The sequence below is a fragment of the Bombus pyrosoma genome, linkage group LG16, assembly GCF_014825855.1.
Source record: "Bombus pyrosoma isolate SC7728 linkage group LG16, ASM1482585v1, whole genome shotgun sequence".
Classification (NCBI taxonomy): Eukaryota; Metazoa; Arthropoda; class Insecta; order Hymenoptera; family Apidae; genus Bombus; species Bombus pyrosoma.
Genome location: NC_057785.1, coordinates 5,611,189 through 5,633,159, shown reverse-complemented (window position 1 = coordinate 5,633,159; position 21,971 = coordinate 5,611,189). Strand labels below are relative to the sequence as shown.

General features: G+C 39.5%; 1 protein-coding gene across 3 annotated transcripts in view; it reads left to right on the top strand.

Moving 5' to 3' along the window:
* LOC122576484 overlaps positions 1 to 21,971 on the top strand; it is a 79,695-nt gene that overhangs the window by 49,071 nt on the left and 8,653 nt on the right. Inside the window, exons 3-8 of one of the 3 annotated variants that reach the window (XM_043746852.1) lie at positions 3,249 to 4,867; positions 5,063 to 6,067; positions 7,031 to 7,454; positions 9,063 to 9,163; positions 11,382 to 20,052; positions 20,155 to 21,215. In XM_043746852.1, the coding sequence (XP_043602787.1) occupies positions 3,249 to 4,867; positions 5,063 to 6,067; positions 7,031 to 7,454; positions 9,063 to 9,163; positions 11,382 to 20,052; positions 20,155 to 21,215 (12,881 nt within the window). Of the gene's footprint in view, positions 1 to 3,248; positions 4,868 to 5,062; positions 6,068 to 7,030; positions 7,455 to 9,062; positions 9,164 to 9,875; positions 10,262 to 11,381; positions 21,216 to 21,971 lie in introns of those variants that run through there. The other 2 variants (XM_043746851.1, XM_043746853.1) reach the window with 2 other exon arrangements.

Sequence of the window (21,971 nt, the reverse complement as noted above, 5' to 3'; positions counted from 1 at the left end):
TGCTTTAAATCATTTCATAGATTTTACTAGTGCTGCGAATAATTATTGTATCAAATTCTAGTTTTGGTATTTCCAGAGTTCTAGAATTATTTAATTTCAGCCTTCTGGAAATCCGAAACACCACAGCTCTGAGACTCTAAAGCTTTCGAACGCCGGAACTTTGGAACTCTAGAACTTTGGAACTCTAGAACTTTGGAACTCTAGAACTTTGGAACTCTAGAACTTTGGAACTCTAGAGCTCTGGAACTCTAGAGCTCTGGAACTCTAGAGCTCTGGAACTCTAGAGCTCTGGAACTCTAGGGCTCTGGAACTCTAGGGCTCTGGAACTCTAGAACTTTGGTACTCTAGAACTTTGGAACTCTAGAACTTTGGAACTCTAGAGCTCTGGAACTCTAGGGCTCTGGAACTCTAGGGCTCTGGAACTCTAGGGCTTTGGTACTCTAGGGCTTTGGTACTCTAGAACTTTGGTACTCTAGAACTTTGGAACTTTAGTATTCTCGAATCGCAGAATTATAGAATTGGATCGATAACGTAGGAATAAGTATCGAAGATGTTTCGAAACATGCAAACATACATAAATATCTGAAACTCCCTGTAATGGTTTTATTGGCATCGTAAATTATAATTGCGCAAATAGCTAAGTTTCGCACAGATTAAGAATTATCGTCTAGCCAAAGGATTTTCCACTGAAAGCAAACGTGTGCGTGTACATGCGCGGAAAATGAATTCCATGAGCGAAACCAGTTTTACAACAGACACATTGATAATCCCCTATTCATTAGCGGATATCGAATTATTAGCCGAGTGAAATTATTGACAGTATGTTATACGCCTCCTTCAGACCCAATTTGGACAAAAAATTAAATCGTAGCTTACTTTGATGATTACAGCGATATCTGTTTTTACCGACTATATCGCCAGGATGAAAGTATTTCCTCATCGATTAGTCAAGATTAATCTTCGCGGGATGAAAATAGAGGACATCGGGTAATTCATTGCGCTGATTACGCGGTACTCTGATATGAAATTCGTACGTAATAGCACAGGTGGTGGTTTAACGATGTCGCTAAATTATTCAGCCGATAGTTAGCTTTTTGTAGCTGAAAAGCTTATCGTTAAAACATAAATTTAGATAATTCATACGCAGGTGATTTATTTTATGTGGAAAATTTCTTGCAACTAGGTTAGGAATTCTAACCTTATGAATTCCAAACCAATCCGCAATTTTTCCTGTGAATGATCTTTTTATACCATGTGCGAATAAAATTACGATACAACTGCGACGAAAAATTCTTTGAGGCAGACATAAGAAAAACGAGAACGTCGGAAACAGGCAGTGGATATTAAAGTCGAAACGGCACGAGATACGACTCTGTAAATTTTGTAAATGGCGTATAACGAGGCTCGTTTTGTTTCTGAATGTCTTGTAAGGTTAGGATTATGAAATAATCTGTACAATCAGATTTATAATATATATTCTTGGAAGCCTGAAAATATTGCCGTGTCAGATTCATTGAAAATGAAGCCAAGGACGTGGATGCAAGTTTTATGGTGATACGGTGCAGCGAAAAATTTCATAAAACATTAACAAACGCGACTCAGTGGAAGCGAAGCGTCGCTATTACGTCCTGTATATCGCACCAGTTGGCAGCTCGCCCGTGAAAATAAACGCACCTCAACTGAAACAGCCCCTTCGACATTCCAATCTCGATAGACTTTCTGTACTAGACCAGTTTGGACATCTGGATAGCCACCTCTCAGATTTTTCCTCAACTTTTTTCCATTATGTTAGTCTTTCGCAACGGGGGCATTGTTCTGATTTCTAATTCAATTTCAGATTCAATCTGGCTCGAATCTCGTTCGATTTCGAAGTATGTCTATCGATTTTTCGTTCTGCTGTACTTTTCACTAAATTCGATCTAAATCGTTTTGGCAATAAAAACACGAGACAAACGTATTACTAGGAAATAGATTAAAATACAAAATTCGAAAAGGAAACCGAAACATAGCAATGTTATGTAATAAAAATAAAGTCCAAAAGGCTACAACTAAACAACAATGTTTTTTTCCATGGAATCCAACAAGTTTTGATAGTGGAAGTTAATTTACCACAATGAAACACGGTCAACTCTAGAAGGAGGTTTTTCGAAAGGATCAGGACTCGGGTTTCCGGTTCGTGAAACGCCTTAATCGGCTTATAGTCAGCGTTTAATAACTTCTACACGGGATATTAAACGAGAACCACCGAACATATTACCAGAACCATTTTTGCCACGCGCAAATCTGTTTCTCTCTGACAATGAAACCTTATTCGGTCGATGGACATGGAACTCGACGACTGTTCAGATTTAGAAACTGAATTGGGAAATTAAAAATTGAAAACTTTGAAATTAGAAGGATGTAGAAATGAATTTTTCGTAATTCAATTACTCCGTGAATTTATTAACCATTTTAAATTTGTTAGTAACGCCATAAAAATATTCAGAAGGCGAGAAAATTTATCGAACAAGGGGGATTAATTTTCTTGCTTCGAGTAATGATGGTAAGGCTGAGAATAAAGAAGATAGGATAGGAAAATGTAGGGTGGGGATGTCAATCTCAAGATGTCATAGCTTCTCACAATCTTCTGCAGAGGTCCGTGGATGTTTACGACCATATCGGGCAAGCAAGGAATTATTGATCTGTTTCCATGCTTATATAACCTGGCCTGTTTTTTTCACTTCCGTTTGCGTAGGCTGCATATCTCATTTACTAAATGCATACCATCGTCTGGGTATTTTAGTTCCACCCCTTGGATATATGCGATCCACGAGTGCTATTTTGAATGTCTAGTCGTGTTCTATTAACTTTCTGCAGACCCTGAAAATTAAAATAACTGATATTTGGTAACATCCATATAAGTCAATGAAACCTTGAATTATTAAACTTCTGCAACTCTCCTTCAATTCTTGAATACGTTTTGTTTTCAAAATTCTCTTTCTCGTCATCCTTTACAAAAAAAAAAAAAAAAAAAAAAAAAAAAAAAAAAAAAAAAAAAAAAAAAAAAAAAAAAAAAAAAAAAAAAAGGGGGAAAGAAATAGAATTCCTAACCTATATACCAGAAATTCTGAAATTACTGAAGTACCGATCAATTATAGTATCTAAATTACATCCATGCTTCCCATGTAAATAATTACCATAATTATCAAGTAATTACAAAAAGAAAAAGAAATGCGAAGCACTAACCAATCGTGATTTTGAATTTTCAGAAGCTGCCTCGGCGGACGTGGCTGGTAGTAAGACGAGCAGCGAGGCTGCGGAGGTTTTCGGCGCAGCGAAATTCTCCCCGGCAACGACGGCATCGTCTGCGGCGACGACAGGATCGTCTCCGTCGAGCGTCGACGTCAGGATGGTCGCTTCAACTCACAACCTGGATGATCTAGGCATGAGCCATACGGCCAGCGCGAACAGCGACCGTCAGCAACAACAGGAAAAACACTGTCACACTTACAGATCCGCTCAAACGGCTCAAGACAAGAGAAGCAGGCTCAGCAACGTGATCAATAATCTCAGGAAAAAGGTTCCTGACTCCAGAAACGGGGACTCACCGAGGAAAGAAGAAGACGACAGGAACAGCGTTGAAAGGAACCTCGAAACTCTGGAAAAATATGTGATGACGGTGTTGAATGGAGTGATCAAGGACGAGGAGGACGATGACAGAGAGTTAAATAGAAAGAAGGAGGCCGAAAAGGGCAAGGAGCCGGAGAAACTGCCCGAGGACCAGGAAGACGAGGATTCCAAAGGTCCAGCAGCTATATTCGAACCTTCGAAGCCCAACGAAAGCAGAACAGAGGCTGCTGTTTTCCCGTCGGAGCAGCCTGACAAGCCAGAAGCAAAAGAAAGCCCCTTGGAACGCCAGAAAGTGGATAGGATTGAGAATTTTCTGAGGAATGAAGAGTCCAATTTCCAGGAGAGTCTGTCTGAGAGTGTCAGTGAAGAAAAAGAGCCAAACAAAGTGGAAAGAGTGGACGAGGAGGATATTCGCAGGATTGGTAAGGGTTCTTCCAAAGAAACAAAGTCTGAGGAGCAGTCTGCCCAAGAAACAGCAAGAAACGATGAAGAAGAAAAGAAAGAAAATCGTTCCCTGGGGACGATTATCATGGAGAGGCTGAGTGAGAACCAGGCTGAGGATAAGAGCAGCATTGACCCTACCAAGGAAGACTGCAGAGAGTTCGTGTCTGACAACGTGGAGCTCTGGAACGTATGCAGAGATCTGCTGAATGACCTTCTAAATGGCATTAATCAGCTAATCGATGAGAACGGCCAGGAGAAGGAGCAAACGAGGACGTTGGACAATTCTGTGGAAGAGTCTAGGGATTCTAGGACCCAGGATTTCTCCATGACGAGCTTGCATTGCAGTTTACCCCTGGACAAAGTGGCTTCTGTGCTGCAGAATTGTCAGACCAGTGAATTGGCTGTTCCACAGTCGCCTTCGTCGTCGTCCTCTGCTTCTTCGTCGTCTTTCTCGTCTCAGGGCTCGAAATCTCCTTCTAAACCACCTTCTCCCACTGTCAGGCATCTCTGTCTATATTGTGACAGGAAGTTCATGTCGATATCTCTTAGACAACGACACACAGAGAGGGTTCACCAGCAAGGTGGTGGCAGAAGGTCAGAGAGGAACTCCAGGAAACCGTCACAAAACTGTCAGTATTGTTCTGACAAGTGTGCAGAGAGTTTAGAGGGCTTATTCCAGCACATGGTTAGCAGCCATGGGGACAAGTACCATGGATGTTTACAATGCTCCACTAGATACCTCACCAGGGAAGCTTTAGCCGGTCACATGAGCGAGAATCATGGTGTCAATGTGGAAAGGAACCTTCAGATTCAGGTTAGGGTTAGATATAATAATAATAATTGAGAATCTTCTGAAAAAGGTCTTACAGATTTAGATGTACTAAATCCTAAATATGAAACTCCAAATTCTAAATGCCAATTTTCATCTACTTCTGTATCTTTACCTTTCCAATGAATTAAACTAAATTCTTAATTTTTTAAGTAATATAGTTTTCTACTTTGTCCACAGGAGAAAATAAAGGAACCTTCGCCCTGCAAGGAGCTAGGCAACCAAAGCATGCGCGACGTTTCAAATCCCAGGGACAGAAGACCAGAGGACACCGGCCACGAACATCGAGCAGAAGCTACGAACACTCTTCTAAAGCCGATGCATCCAGTGAAGGACAACTTCAGCAACCCGGGCAGTCCAGAATTTGACAGCTCCTTCTACAGCAGCGTGAGCTGTAACATTCGAGAAAACCTACTGCATCACCTAGACGGCAAGCTCCAGAGCTCCTCATCAACAGTTACATCCACCAGTTTATCCATAATAGACACCAAACCTCAGCAACAACCTCAACAGTCCTTCTACGAACACAACGTTAATCAGATCCAGTTCCCCATAGACATCTCCCTGACTGCTGCGACACCAGTTTATTCTAAAGAATATAGTAACGAAGAGTACGAGAATAACAGTGAATATGCCCAAAAACCTGGCAAGAGCAATAGGTCTCATCCCAGAAGAGTGTCCTTTGAGAAGTATAACTTCCCAAGGAAGTACGATGGGAAGGAGCAGTGGACATGTTCCATAAAAGACCTGAGCAAGTTCGATATCTCCACTCAACTATCTCTAAGGAAGAAACAACAACTTCTGAAAGAACGTCTCAGTTTAAACAGGCTGCGCCAGATCACTGTTCTTGCTCCCTCAGAGATTGTTCAGGATGAACAGAATCTGGATTCTAGGAGTCTCGAAGAGACTGATGACGAGCCTTTAGTCGTGGCAAACAGCCCGGATGTCGAGCAAACGTCTCGCTGCGAGATTGTCAAGTCCTCAGAGGTGCCTGATGGCTCTGAGGCGGAGCAACTTCAGGACACAGAGTTCACTGTGGAATTTGGCAACTTCCTGAGGCTGAGGAGGTGGGACGAGAATACTTCGATCGAGGCAGCTAAGAAACAGGAAATTATTTACGCCGAGCTAACCGGGGAATGGTCCAGGCCGAGGGTCTATATCTGCGGCGCCTGCGCCTCCAAACATGTGAGTCCTCAATGGAAATATTTAGGCGATGAATGGCGCTATTTCGAGGCGGTTATTGGAATAATAAATGGTCGCGTTGGCGCAGACGTTATTTTCGGATGCTCTGATTCATACCTGGAGGTTGTCTCGAATTGATTTTTGAATGATACGAGGACAGAATATTTTTGATGACCACTTCATGCAAGAAATCGTATGGATCTGTTAGGCAGAATGGTCAGAATGATAAATCGGTTGCAGATTTTTTGTAGAAATTTGATGAATAATTTATTTGTTACATTTAGCCAAAAAATTATTATTCTCCGATTTCGTCGAGAAGTTTCAATATGAAGTTGATGTCGGAATTGTCTTCAGAAATAGTTTGGAAATTGACACAGTCGACATTTATGAGCGATTAGCTAATTAATCAGCCTACTTGATTGGTAACTATCGATCGAATTGCAGAGCAGTTGAAAGGACATCTCTTCATGTTGATTGACAATTAGCTGTCGTCGAACGAATCTCTATTGATCGTCCTGCGATATTACTGTCGATTCCAAGTCCAATCGTAATAACCGTGCGTGCCGATCGTTATTATCGATTGAGTTAATTGGGACGTTTGCTTCGTGAAATTGTCCCGTGAACTAGAACTTCAGGTTGTTGCTTGAAATTAGCCTAAAATCCTTTTCACGGTCCAAAACATCACAATTGCCCACGAAAAATCGATAAATAACAGAAAAATCATCGAAAGTCATAAGTTACTCGCCAAAAGCTGTTTGATTGCAGTAGGCTGCAATTTTGATTTTTTATTAGATTTTCTTGAAATAAAAATACAGTAAAATAATCGTACAAAACTTTAATCGTGCAGACGTGGCCACTTATCTGGCAAAGATTGCTTTATTCGTTGTTTCACATAATAGAATTGCTTTATTAACAAGTAATAATACAACAATGACACTAATCACAATTACCGTTTTTTCGTCACAGGTAACTTTGAAAGAAATGGAGGACCACAAAGTGATCACGCACCCAAACGTCTGGTGTTCCCACTTCGAGTTTTCTGGTGACCAAAGGGAACTTTACAAGCACCTATTTCTACCAGGAAAAGATGTACCCACGACAAAGGCGAGGACGGCTATCTTAGTGGAGAAGGTGTGCACCAAGTGTTCCAAGAACTGTACCACTCTACCAGAGTTGCATAGGCATATGTTGGAATGCGGAGGAGACCAGGCTTGGTTGTTAGGACTATTTGGCAATGGAAAGAAAAAGTGCAAGTGGAGACCCTTTGGAAGTCGCAGTAGGAGGCGAAGGCAGCGTGGAATGAAGAGAAACATTCAAAATTCCCAGACTCCAAGGGTGAACACCCCTAAGGAGAAGCAACCTACGGGGCCAAGGGTCAGGCCTAGTGACAGTGAGTGACTATTTTCTTCTATTTCATTTTTCCTAGTTTATAAAATTATCAGCTCATTTTTAAATCATAGATGAACAGCAAGTACTTCAGACACTATAGAGCAGACAGAACGTTTTAAAATTGTAGGATCCCTCTTTATATTTCTCATCAATAGAAAACAAATTACAGTGCTGACCACGTAAATATTTTATTTCGGAAAGGAAACTGCTTTTGAACCAACATAACTTTACATATGCAGAGACAAGTTTTGATGCTTGCGTTTCTCAGTACAAGCTGATCAAGTGATCAATAGAAGAAGTCACGTAATTAACACCTGCTACTGGACTCTGATTAAGCGGTCATCTTGTAACTCTCTGCTGCTGTAATTTAGCCACCCTTTCACGGGATTTAATGTCCTGTGAAATATAAATTTTAATTAGCTTCCATTAAAGCGCGAATGTTGAGTTACCCAGCGTAACCAAATAAATTATGCTGTTACATCGGAATAAATTTATTTTTACAACAAAGATAATACTTGTTTTAGGATAAAAGCTAGTGTAATACATTTTTAATTACCAACGTTATTAATTATCTCATGTAGAGTCGCGTTGTATTATAACTTTAACTTTGGCAATTCTAATAAAATTTATTCTCAAAGAAGAATATTAAAAATTCCAGAGCAGCGCGTGATTTAGAAGTTAATAAAAAGCGAACATAAATAGGAACACACAAGGTAGGGAAAATTTGTTAACCACATTAGAGGAGCGTCTAATTATCGCACTAATTAAAACTTTGTTTCATTTAGTTGAATCACTTATCCAACAACTTCCCTTAGCCACGCGATAATTATGGATATGGTGAGGCATGATAACTTGAAACTTATTAATCATACGTTGATTAATATTAACGTGCCTTTAATGTCTGTACATATACACGTCTGTGTACTTGCGTGCGTTTGCATATACAGTTTGGATATACAGAGCGTTTTAGATTTTTTCCGGAAACTTTCACAAAGCGTTGGAGCATAATCCAGCAGGGAAAATAGAAAAACGTTTTATATGCAACTTTCATGTAAATGCTTTATTAAAGAGTTATGAGCAAACGTTGAACATAATCAAAAGTATGAAATTTTTGCCAACTCTTATTGAATTTTAATTTCTCAAAATTCTTTTTAGTTATAAGCTATGCTTTCAAAATTTGGGACACCCCTTATTTAAAGAAGAAGCAGCTGATATTCAGGCAGATATAATCAAACATTAATTGAGTGATTAATAAGCTGTTAAACCACTATACTAGATAGTCTTTACGATACAAGATTTTATGTATGAATAATTCCCAATAATTGGAATTAAATAACCAATGAGTTACTGTCCAAGTAAATTACGTTATTAATGATACAACGTTAATGAAACTTTCATGAAGCACCTGTAATAAATAATTAATAATATATACACAAAATAATTGATATATTGGAGCATCATTCTTATATAGAAGAAGTAAGTTGTAAAATTTGTAAAATTAGACAGATAAATGAATTTGAATCAAAGTGATGCAACATTATATGTTTAAGAAACCTTAACGTAAAACTGTACAACTTAATTTATGTTTTATACTGTTTTCTGTTCATAGGGGAGAGCATACAGAAGATGTTAGCCAACTTACCCCCTAAAAGGGCAACCAGGAAAGTACTGCAAGACAATACGGTGCGGACCCAGGGTAGACTACGTACTGTAAGTGTTGAATATTTGAACAATTCAATTAACTTCATCCTAGATGTTCAGTTTTCGTGTTCATGTGGTTTTAATGTCGAATAACACCGGAATCATCATCCACGTGCTATTCATACTAAGCAGAATTAATTGTCATACATATTAATTGACACACAAATGAAGTAGAGTTGAGATATCTGGAAATATAATTATCAACTAGAGAAGAATAGTGCAGCAACAGTAAATAAAGTTACTTTAAATTCTTAAAGGAAAACCTTTGCTCTGCCTTTATTATCGAGGAGGGGAAAATATCTCTGTAAAATTCGAATCTAAGCTAAAACATTTTCAATCGTAGATATAAACATTAATTGCTAAATATGTACGCATAAGTAAGCGGTCAGTAATTATAAAATTAAGAAAGCCTCTGCCTTACCTTTTTCACTGGAAAGTTAAAAATTGTAAATTTCTCTCAAATAGAAATTCGCATCGAAGCTAGAAATGAAGGAATTCTAATACCAAATACGTAACTTAATCGCTAATCACACATCCTACGAACATAAGTTATCAGCAATTATGAAATTGGCAAATAGGAAATAAAAAAAAACGAACAAAAGAAGTTCTTCGCTTCGACGACGAGAGTTTCAAAATTCTGGACGAATTCGAATCAACGGCAAAATAAAAAAAAAAAAAAAAAAAAAAAAAAAAAAAAAAAAAAAAAAAAAAAAAAAAAAAAAAAAAAAAAAAAAAAAAAAAAAAAAAGAGGGAAGATTCAAGCTTCATGTACAGAAGTTAATTGCTGGGAACACACGTGTAAGTGGTGAGCAATAATGCAACAGACAAGAGGAGACCTACTGACCGTGAAAGAAAGCTGCCGAGTCAGAAAAAGAAAAAGTCTTAAGAGGACAATTTGCAAAAAATGCATGCTCTGTGCCAAGAAGCTAGTAAGACACGGTGACCCAAAAAGCATGCACAGTCCGGCGACTGGTTGGAATTAGGTAAACGAGCAGCTCGCAAACAGCTCCAGTTAGCGGATGACCCGAATCCTGACGAAAAAGATGAAACTCGATAATGATAAGGCAATAACATGGGACTGGCTCCGGCTGGACGACACGGATATAAGTGGAGTATTGATTAGCCAACACGGTTGTCCGCACGTTGCACACACGGACCCATATACACATAGGGAGGATACGCCACGTAGTCACACCGACAAGACGGTTTTCGTGCTCTCTTAGAAAACTGGCACACGATTGACCCGTCTATGGACACTCCCTTGGCATTTTTGTCGAAGCAAGAACTATGACATTTGAAAAGTCTCGCTGGTTCCATCTAATTCGAATCGACCAACCGTGGAACAAGCGCAGAATTTCCAGAGTGATTTTTATTAGGATAAGAGCATTGAAAAGAATCATGTATAATGTTACGTGTAGTGTTATTGACGTGGAATTGGGGTTTTAAGGGTCTTAGCAGGGATGGTGAGGATTTAGGACACTTTAGGATTATACTACTTTGTTCGTTAAAAAGCTTGTAGAAATTTTGTGACAGCTAGAAACACTTAGGATTGATTTTTAAGAGCACTGCTGGAGGGACTAATTTTAAAGGCTCACAGTACTGATGATACAGAATAGGAATTTTAGGGACTAGAACTGAGAATTTAGGATTGGTAAGTATTCAAAATGCTAAACTTCGGTGTTTTCTTCTTTTTCTCTTTATGCTGAGAGATGCAAGAATTTGTTAAGGTAAATGTAGAAATCCTTAGGAGTTTTATTTGCAGGGTACAAGCACTGTAAATTAGAATGCGTTCAGTACAAAGATACAAGGATTTTGTTGAAGAATTTGTTGTTTTATTAAGAGATGATTTATAAAAAAGATCTCGGACTTAATTATTCTAGTTAGTATTGTACTTTCAAACACTTCAGATTTAGAGGATTATTGAGTCATAGAGCTGAAACAATACTTAGCTACTTCTTCAAACGAAAGACTCCGCAAACTAAAAACTTCTATGCTCAAAGTAAAGTAGCAAATCCCGTAGGGTTCAACTTAAATACACCATAATAATCCCCGTGACGTGTTGCCCAAGAAGCTTCCATAAATCACGGGAGCAGTTGATTCCGTAGGTTGTACAAAAAAAAAAAAAAAAAACTCCCCTAACCTTCCGTAGACAGCACAGAAAAAATACACTCATCGAGGTGCGCGCACACACACACACAATACCACGAAGGCTTTGCCATTTGTACAGGTGCAATCCAGAACGAGACCACGAATGGTCGGCGACAATTCCAGCGCCTCTCGAATGTCCCGGAACAAAGCTGCCCTGAGGAACAAGCTGCTGAAGAACGCGAAGTCGATCCAACGGAATCGCTGTCGGATCGACAACATCTCTGCCGTGATCGAGAGCGTGGTGAAGAACTACACTCCTGATGACAAGAATCCTGACGAAGGACGAAACGACAGCTCAGAGAAAAACGACTTGGAGAAAGAAACCAAAGAGAAAGCGGCCGAAGGATCGTCTTCTATCAAAGAAGGTGATGTGCCAGACGGAAGGAGCAGTAGAACAAAAATGGTCAGAGGTCCCAGAGTGTTGGGTAAACGGAGAAACGTGAAAACGAAAGAAGGAGCTGTGAAAAGCTTGGTCCAGATGAAGAAAACAACTTTGAAGGCTAAAGCTAGAGCAGCTTTGAAGAACCTGTCTGAGACGAAGTCAGAGACATCTAACGAAAGTACGAAGATATTAAAGAGCACCAAAGCTTCTCCTAAGAATGTGGAGAAGGAGGTAGATGTGGATGGAACAGAAGCTAGTCCAGGGGAAGCAAAGTCCCTCAGCCTAAAGAACAAGTTGTCCACTCAAACTACACCTAAGAGGAAGCGGCCGGTGGATCCTGTAGCCTCTTTGAACGCCTCCATCAAGGCAAAGTCACAGCTGAGGACCCAGGATGGAAAATTTGCCAGGAATCCTAACAAAGAGTCTCTGTCGCCTCAAAAGTCTCCTGAGATCAGGTGTCCTATTTCTGGTCGTTTAATAACCAAGGTAAGGAGCAGCGAAACTAGTCCAGAGTCGTCGATCACTAGATCCAAATTAAGAGCAGTTTCTAAGTGCAAGAATGGCGACCAATTGCCGAAGAGGACAACCAGATTGTCTTCTGACAGCGACAAGATGCCCACGTTGGAGCCAGCTGTTCAGGTATCATCCAATTCTGAGGAATTTTTAGAAACTACTACGAATGACCTACCAATCCTATCTCCTGCTACGTCAGCTTCTAGCCAGGAAAAGATCCTGCGTGGCAAGAGTCTGACTAGCAAGTGTTTGAACCTGGAGGACAAGGAGAGTCCCAAAAAAGAGGAGAGTCAAGTTTCAGGAGAGAAAAGTGATGTTATGAGCAGTTTACAGGAAGAAGAGAAGGATCAGAAACAGGGTAAAGGCAGGAGAGCAAAAAATGAAATGAAGAATTTGAATAAGAGCGTGGAGAGCGTCGATACAAAGACTGAAGCTACTAAGGAAGGCGCTAAAGGTCTAGTTAAAGAAAAATTCAAAAGGAAGAGTGCTCCTGCAAAGATTCTAAACGTGGAAGAGAAGAAAAATATGGCGAAGAATGCAGAAGAAGTAGGTCTGAAGAAAGAGATGAGACAGAAAAAGGAAGAAGGAAAGTTGGAGACCAGGAGTAACGCCAAGGCAAAGTTAGAGAAAGTTGTTGACGATGACAGCCCTATAAAGATTCAGAACGTTCCCTTTGAGGTGAAGAAGTTGATAGGCTCAGACAATAAAGAGGACCTTCTAACCAAATTGGTTCTGACATCCAGGATTGCCACTTCCAAACGCTGTCTCAGGCAACCAGTGTCTAAATTTAAATTCGATCAGGCAAAGATCAAGCCCCGGAAGGATTTAGAACTGGAAAAAGGAAAGCTGGATTCAGGATCCATCTCAGACGCGTCTACGAAAAAAGAAAAATTCGATGCGAAAAGAAGAAAATCGCTGAGGAACACGGATAGAAAGGACAAAGCTGCTTCAAAGGATGAGAAAGCTTTAGATGAATCTAACAAGATCAAAGAAGCTATGAACGAGATGAAAACAGCAGTCAAAAGACGGAGAAGCAGTAGTATGTCCAGTGAGATCAAATCATTGGTCAATTCCACTCAGGTGTCGTCTTTTGATGGCCAAACCAAGTCTGAAGTTGAGATGACTGTCCAGGCTGCTGACAAGAGGCAAACTAGATGGTCGTTGCTGAATACTAGCGAAGCGGAGATCCAGAATGAACAGACAGACTTCAACTTGAAGAAGAATACTTTTGGAAAGAGACGAGGTAGAGTTAAATCTAGCAATGAGACATCTGAAAAAAAGAACACTGATGTGTCCCAAACAAAGAATGAAGAAACTGGTAAAAATAATTCCTTTGAAGTTAATGATGAAGTCAATTCAGTGGATCAGAACGAAGCAAATTCTGACGATAAAGGAAACGTTTCAATTGGAGCAACGAAAGTTGTCAAGGATAGGCAAGAAGAAAGTGAGAAAATAACTAGAAATGAGAAAGAGAAACCCAAAGGATCTGACCCTTCAGAGAACAAAGAAGCAACCAAGGTAACCGAGAATCTAAATCATTTACAGGTGGAAACGAGCAATTCTATGGACAGTGGCAAGGAAAATTCATTGGAAAGACCCGCACCAGTTCAAAAATTGAAAGTTGGCAGACCTAGGAAGTCCTGGGGACCCAGAAAAGAAAGAGCATCCAAAAAATCTTTAAATAACGTAATTGGAATTCTTACAGAGGGCATGAATGTCCCTGTCGAGTCTCAGTCAAGTGTCTTGAGCACGCAGACTTCCTTGGATAGCGTGGACTCTAGTGTACTTCCCCAGAATCCCACACCACAGACTGATGATGCCACTAGCAAGACTCAAAATTTAGATAAAAGTATTAAATCTTCTGAAGACACTGTTTTAGAGGTGGCAAGTAATCCTGATAAGTTGGTAGAGGAGATCTCTTGTGTTGAGAACATTTCTGAGGAAGATCTAAAGCAACTTGAAGTTTTAGAAGCAGCTAGTAAGGACCTGAACTTGGATAAATCTGTAGAAAAGGTTCAAAAGGTTGAATCTCCTTCTAAAGACACCAAAGAACAGTCACCAGCCAATGACATTATTCTAGATCTGTCTAGAAGGAAACAGAAAGGAAAGGGATCGTTCTTAGAGAAAATAGTTTCAAAAATAGCTAAAAAGAAGGATGCTTTATTAGAAGGTGAAGTTGGTTCTCTATTGGATACAGCTGCTGACGAACTTACTAGTATTTTGGACGAAGTCGGGCCTGGTTTATCAGAAAACACAGAGGCTTCGAGTGAAGCGAAAGCGAAAACAAAAACAGAGAAGATTGGAGATACTAGACAGGAAACTATTAAAGAAGCGACTAGTGGGAGTTGTCAGGATAGTTTAGTTCCTAATAGTTCGAACAAAAGCTTGGAGAAAAAAGACGTTACTGTAGAAAATGAAGAGATGGTTTTGAAAGAATTTTCCAAAGAATCGCAGTCTAATGTAGAAGATTCTGATGAGAAGGAAATAAAAAATGAATCGAATATAAGTTGCAGTAGAACAGTTGCCGATGAAGAGATTGAAATTAAATTGCTGAGAGAAGATGAGAAGACTACTTCTTTAAAAGAAAAGGGAGCTTGTACTAATGAGTCAAAAGTAGAAGAGGAAGCCGTTTCTATTGAAACGAGCCCTATTAGAAATGAAATTTCATCGCCTGTTTTGGAGATTCCAGTAAGTAATTCTGCAGATGTGTCTTTGTCAACTATGGAAGAAGAAAAGAAAAAATGTGAAGACGTAACTGAAGAGGTCAAAGTAAAAAGAAAATCTAAGAAACGATCAGTGGAAATGAAGTCCCCAAAGAAAAATAAAAGGAAATCCTCCGAGCCAGCAGGGAATTTTGAGGAGAGTTCGATCTCTGAGGAACTGCATCTGGCTGACGTGATAAAGTTAATCGAAAAATCAAAGCAAGTGCCTTCTACCAAAGAAAATGTTCAAAACGACTTGTCTACTGAAGTTGATGCAGACAAGGTACCATGTGAGGAGAAAAGTGTAAGTGAAAAACCCGAAGCAAAGGATAATAGGATTGTAAATGATGTTAAGACAGCTGAAGACTCTGAAGAAAGTACTGAGAAGCTCAAGATAGATTCTAAGGAAAATTTAGAAGAACATGCAACAAATGAAGAGGATAAACCCGAAGATGCCCCTCAAGGTGTAAGTGTAGCGAAAAATAAGGAAGAAGTTCAAGTGACTAACGAAGAAAAGAATTCGATGAAAATAACTGGAAAGAGAAATTCCGTTACAGAGGCTGTGGATCAATATTTAGAAATTCAATCTCCAATCAGAAAGTCCTCCAAGAAGAAATCGCAACAGGAAGAGAAAATAAGCCAAATTTCTGAAGAAGAAACGATGTTCAGAGTGGAGTCTATCGAAGTGACAGAATCTTCTGTGAACGAAATAGTATCTGAGAATAGCAGAGGACCTAGAAGGAAATCTTTCAGGACGAAATCCATGATTCAACCGAGAAACGACGAGAAGACCTCGAAGGAATCCGAAAGTAACCCTGTTCTCAGCATTAGCACCATTGTCCCAACTGAAAATCCTGAACTGCCTTTGGAAGAACCATCTGAGAAACGCGAAAATATACAAAATGAAGTTCCAACGCAGCAGGTGACGCTATTAGATAGCATAGAACAATTGGAAGAAGAAAAAGAAGAAAAAGAAGATACTAGTTTCAAGAATATGGAGACTCAAGCAGCAGATAAAGAAGAGATCACTCAAAATCCTCCAGTGAACGATCAAAAAGAGTCACAGAAGATCACAGAAGAACCTATAGTTGTCCCCAAAGTGCCAAAGAAGCGTGGAAGAAAGAAGAAGTGTTTGATAGTTGACCAGACACAGACACAAGGCACCGTTTCTCAGGAAAATTCTGACTCCAGGATGCGCACACAGACCGCAGCCCTTGAATCCACAACGACAAATCAACTTCCTCCTAGAAGATCCTTGAGGACGAGTAGATTCATCGAAGAAATTGAAGATCAGAGCAAGAATTCCAACGATCTGACTAGTTTACAAGTTTCTTCGGCAAGTCTGGAACCATTCAAGGTTCCAGAGGTGACCGAAGTGTTGCAGCACACAAAGAAAAGGACGTATAAGAGAAAGTCGATCATCGACGAGAATTTAGACACTCAGAGCAACTGTTCTCAACCAGAACCTGAAACAAGCAACGCAGAGTACCCAGAGGCGGGCAGAAGTTTGGCCGGAAAAGAGGAGCAGCCAGAAAGCTCTTGCCAGAAAAATTCTTCTGAAGGCAAAAAACGTAGCTTTAGGAGTTCGACTCGTGAACACGTGGACCTAGAAAGGTCTAGTTCTGCTGGTTCCATAGATCTAATTGGTAAAACCGAACAAATTAGTAGAACGAGATCTTCGAAGAGAAAACAACTGTCTTCTGAGGACTTGTCAGGCCAGGAAAGCCTAAATCAACGAGTTGAGAGCGCAGATAATTTGTCAGAGACCTCATGCGTCAGTGATTTTAGTTATTTCAGAAAAAAGCGTTATTCCAAGAAGAAGAAGCTTTACGAGTCACGAGAAGACGTGCAAACAGATACCTCTGTGACCGACTCAGAATCTGTCGATACGGAGAAAAACACCCACAGAAGACAAAGTTTGAAAAGAAGAGCCAAGAAAAACATATCCTTCTTTGCTGAGTTCTATTTGATGGATGACTTTGATATCCCAATGGATATTGAGGATTGTATATCGCATCAAGAGACAGCAAAGAACGATGTTAGCCAGGAGTTACAAGCAAAACCGTCGACTGAGCAAGAGAAACCGGTTGAGGAAGTCATCTCGAACGAAGTTTTTGATGAAAAACCAGAAGAGAATGTTGAAAAACAAGTGGAAGAGGTAGTTGAAAATTCTAAAACGCCGGTCGACGAGGAAGAAGGCGAGGAATATGAAGAAGACGAACTGAAAAACGAAGATAAGGTGGACACGAAGCTGGATGGTCTTTCCCAAGTTCAGGATGATTTTCAGACGCCGAAGAAGAGAACAGCAGGCAATTACGTGGTGGTTCATAAGAAGACAGGTGAAATTCTAATCGTGGAGAAGAGGAAGAAATTGACGAAGGAGGCTGCCAGATTTTTCTGCGATGTTTGTACTACCAGCTTCACCAGGAAGAGCTCTCTAAAGAAACACAATCAGTCTCAGTCTCATTTACTTCAAATGGCCAAATCTAAGAAAGACAGAACATGTATGGAGGACGCTGAAAGTATAGAAGACGTTGGTCAAAATGATACTTCCAGCGACGAAAATAGAGTTGAATCAGCTGATGAAGCCATGAATGTGTCTATAGAGCTGAAGGATGACCAGAAAGACGCTAATCCTCCCGAATCCATCATTACTCAGAAGGATTTAGAACCAGTTCAGACTGATCCTTGCTATAACAATCAACTAGAACAGGATTCTTTGACGGATTCTCAGACCACCCATCAACACATCCTTGAAGATGAACTTCTGGATGAGGAAATTTGTAAGATCACTGAAAATATGAGCCATGATGAGTATGTTCTCACTGATCAAGTGACTCCTGAGCCAGAATCCACATCTACGCCCATAAAAATGCAGATCAAGAAGGTAGAGGACGTTGGAAAGAAGAAGAAACATGAAAAAAAGAAAGAAAAAACTAAGAAGAAAAGCTCGATTGATGAACAAATTATTTTAGATAATTCTGAGTTGGAAAATTCAGCCGATTCGACGTTGGTAACTGTTCTGGGTGAGAATGTGTCCATTAAAATTGCAAAGTCTTCACACTTGAACAAAACAAAGTCTAATTTGGATTATAAGGATGTTTCAGAAGGTTTATCTGAAGATTCTGCCGTGAGCAATTCAGAATCAAAAACTGATACTCCAAGAATGAAAGAAGATGATTTGAAAGAACAGTGTTCAGATTGTGGTCCCAGGCTGCAGGAAAACCAGGATATGGATATGGAAATAAAAGATGCTCTGCTGAGGACAGAAGAAAACACAATCGTGGAGAAAGATAGTATATATAAATTGGATTCCGAGGAAAAGACTGAGAATCCTTCAAGAGATAAGTTAGACGATAAAGATAATGAAGAGAATCAGTCACATGAACGTTTGAGTCTGAAGTTTACCATAAACAAACGCAGCATAGAAATCTGTAAAGAAGTTGGTTCTGAGAGCAATAAGAGCTACGAGTTAGACTATTCAAGCACATTTAATAAGGAATCTGAGGACGTTAATTGCAATTCTGAGAAAAACTATGAAAGTGAATGCAGTATACAAGTTGAGTCAGTTAAAAGTTTTAATTACTCCAAACCAGAAATACAGGAATTTAATCAACACCTGAATTCAAGCTTATGCAAGGATCAAAAAGCAGATAGGAGGAGTTTTGAAGATATTGATGAATTGGACGCTTCTAAAGTACAAAATCTTGAAGGAGAAAGTATGAAAATGACGTTTGATAACGAGAGTGATAAGCAGGGTGAACTGGTCAAAACGATACGCCATGGTAAATCCAAGAAAGGCAGAGCTAAAAAACATTTTGAAAAAACAGAAAACAGTTCGGAAGATAAAACTATTAAGAGTTCTTCCAAATCTAAAGATAGTCCGAATAAATTAGTGTTCAATGATGTGGCCAAGCCTTCAGAGACCACAGATGATCAAAAATCATTTGATTATACTGAAACATTTGATATTAATGAAAAGTTAGAGCGTTTAGTACCTGATTCACAATTGGAAGATAATTCTGCCAAAAGTGATGGTATAGTTATCTCTGCAATATTAGAAAATGAAGATGATCATGAATCTAATGAATTACAAATTGTTGAGGAGTTAGAAATCGGTAAATTTTATCCTGAGCCAGAATCTTTGGAAGAAACTGCTTTGAAACAGTTAGTACAGGAACAACAAGTTTCTGAGAAGAAAACTGAATTATTAGAGAACAAAATCAAGTATTTTCAGTCAATGGATGACGATGAAGTTTCGTCATCCTCAAGTCTAGCAGACAAACCTTTGTCTCAAATTTTATTTGAAAGAGAAGAAAAATTGGAGATATATAAAGAGCAAACAAAGGAACGAGAGTCTTCCACGACATTCCTGAAGGATTCTGACAAGGAGCCGAAACCTGAAGAGAAACAAGAAGTCGAGAATAGCGAGCCTAAAGTCACCAAATCTGATATCGATGATAATTCTTTAGACACAAATGAATTAATTGACAACCAAAATTCTGACAAGAATTGGAATATTAATGACGAACAAGTAGAGCAGCAGATTGCATCAGAAGAAGAATGTGAGCCAGAAGCATCGAAAACAGTGGAGGATTCTGACAAGGACTCCAAGATTTCATCAGAGTCTGAGAACAGCGAAGCAATTCCATCAATAATTGGTAGTGGTCGAAAATCAAGTATCAGTGATCGTCAAAATCCGAGCAAAAAGGTGTCTAGGAGCCACAAATACTCTAACAAGGACAACTACAGGAAAACCAGAGCCAAGAAGTCTTCTATAAGGAACAAGATCGCCGATTTGACTAGTGAAAGCGACGACAGTGAAAATGAGGACAAAATTGAATCACAAAACAAAAGCAAAATCGTGAAGAGCGTGTTTGGCAGAGTTTTTGGTGGTGAGAAGACAGACAAAGTTAAGGAGGTACTGAACGACTGGGTGTCCAAGTCAGAAGACGACTCAGATCTCTCCAGAACAGGCTTCAAATCGTCCAGTTCCAGCGAAGGAAAGACTAAAGACTCCTCAGGCGACAAGAAAAGGCACTCAGTTTCATCCTCTATACCTTCTAGTCCCAAGAAACGTCCTGGAAAAAGATCCAAGAAAAGCTCTTCTTCGGACAGAGCTAAGGAAAAAAATTTAACCTATGAGAACCAAGGTGAGCATCGATCTAGAAAACACACAAAATCAAAGAACAGCTCCAATAATAAGAAAACACATGATGCAGAAGCTTCAAATAATTACTTCTTATTGTTACCAGCAACCAAGTGCAGACTCAGTAAGAAGAGAGCGGAAGAATTAATTTCTAGGACCTTCGAGGACGATTTTACTGACGTCAATGCTGACAAGAACCAGAAAGCACTGAAACACAAGGAGCCGAATTATGGACTGAGGAATCAAGGCAAGCCTGACTTGACGATCAAGGACAGTGGCTATGGATCCTTCAACTATGACGAAGATTCTTCCAAAATAGTGCCTTTGGAAGGCGCCATAGAAGACGATCAGAAAGTGATCAAGAAGAGAAAGCTGTCAGGTATTAGAAAAGGTAAAGGTAGAAACGAAGAGGAAGATTGGAGAGATCTGGTGGCAGAGAAAAGAGTTTCGAAGAATCCTGAGGAGTCAGGCGACGAGGAGGATAATTTCACCAAGGTTCATCTTGAGAGAGACCCCTTCACTAGCCGAATGTCTGTTGATCTGGAATCTTCTCAAAGTTGCAGCAGTCTAGCACCTAGTAGCGTGAGGAACAGGTCTCCAAGTATGGATAGAAACTCGCAGACCACTAGAGATTCTGACATAGACGGTGAAGAAGACCAGGACATGGGCCACAGGCGAATTTCTCCCTTGTTCTGTGGAACACCTAGAAGTTCCATAGAGACCAGCTCCAACAGTGAAAATGAAGAAGAAGAGGAAAATTTGGCTACCAACGAGGCTGCAACTAGGAAAAGAAGCTCCAGCGAGTTCTCTGGTGAGAAAATCGTCATTAGATCACCCTCTTCGAGCCACAAGAGTGAAGTAGTCACTATTGCACCCACTGACGCGATAGAGGACAACGCTCTGGATGTTCCTCAAGAGATTGAGACCACGAAGCCTAGACAGGGCAAAGTTCTGAACTTCGATGAGGAGCTGTTTGTCGAGTGTTGCTCCAGGTTGAAAGCCACCACTGAGAATGAGCTTAGGGGAGCTAAAAAGATCAAACTGGATCACAACGAAGGTTACCATAGGAAGGATGAACAGCAGCAAGGGTTCAGGGGACCCAGGGATCGGTGGAGAGACGTGGAGAGCCAGAACAGCCTGGGAAGTCTTTTGGAATCCGTGAACCAGGTGAGTATTTAGTTAGATTAATTGAAGTTTTGCATGCTTCTTCGGATATTTCAGATATAATAAAGCTATTAGGATCTATAGGAGGGCAGATTTGGCTTTGTTTGAGTATCTGTGCTGAATTGATAAATTTAAAGAAATGGCGAATTAACATATTTTATTAAAGTATCTTGATTCTTATTTTAATTGCAATATTTTTTCTTTCTGTATATTCTGCATGTTTTTCTCAATAGATCTTTCTTATCATCTACTGATAATGAAGACTAAATCAGCTAATTAAAAAAATCGATATTGCTAAAAAATTAATTTGAAACAGTACGGTAAGTTGATAGCTTTTTGAAGGGATACACAATTTATTTATTATTGTTTAAGATATATGATTCACTACTTCATTGATAAGCCTACACTTTGCATGCACTATCTCTTTCTTACTTTTCTTTTTATTATTCGCTTGGCTTGACGATCTTATATTATGTAGTCGCTGAGAAAGTTCAACTTTCAGCTCAGTCTGCAGTATTCAGTTTCTTTTGTACATGCTTACAGAATGTTTATTTGTAGGGGTGTTTTCTGAACATAAATAATAAGTAAATTCAATGAAATAACAAATATTACACAAACTACAAACATATTAATGATATTCTATTACAAAAATATTAAATTATTATTAAATTTCTTTTTAAAACCGGATATGACACTGTAGCATTAAATTTAATATCACAATCATTTTAGGATAAAATTGGTACGTAAATATTTCAGAAT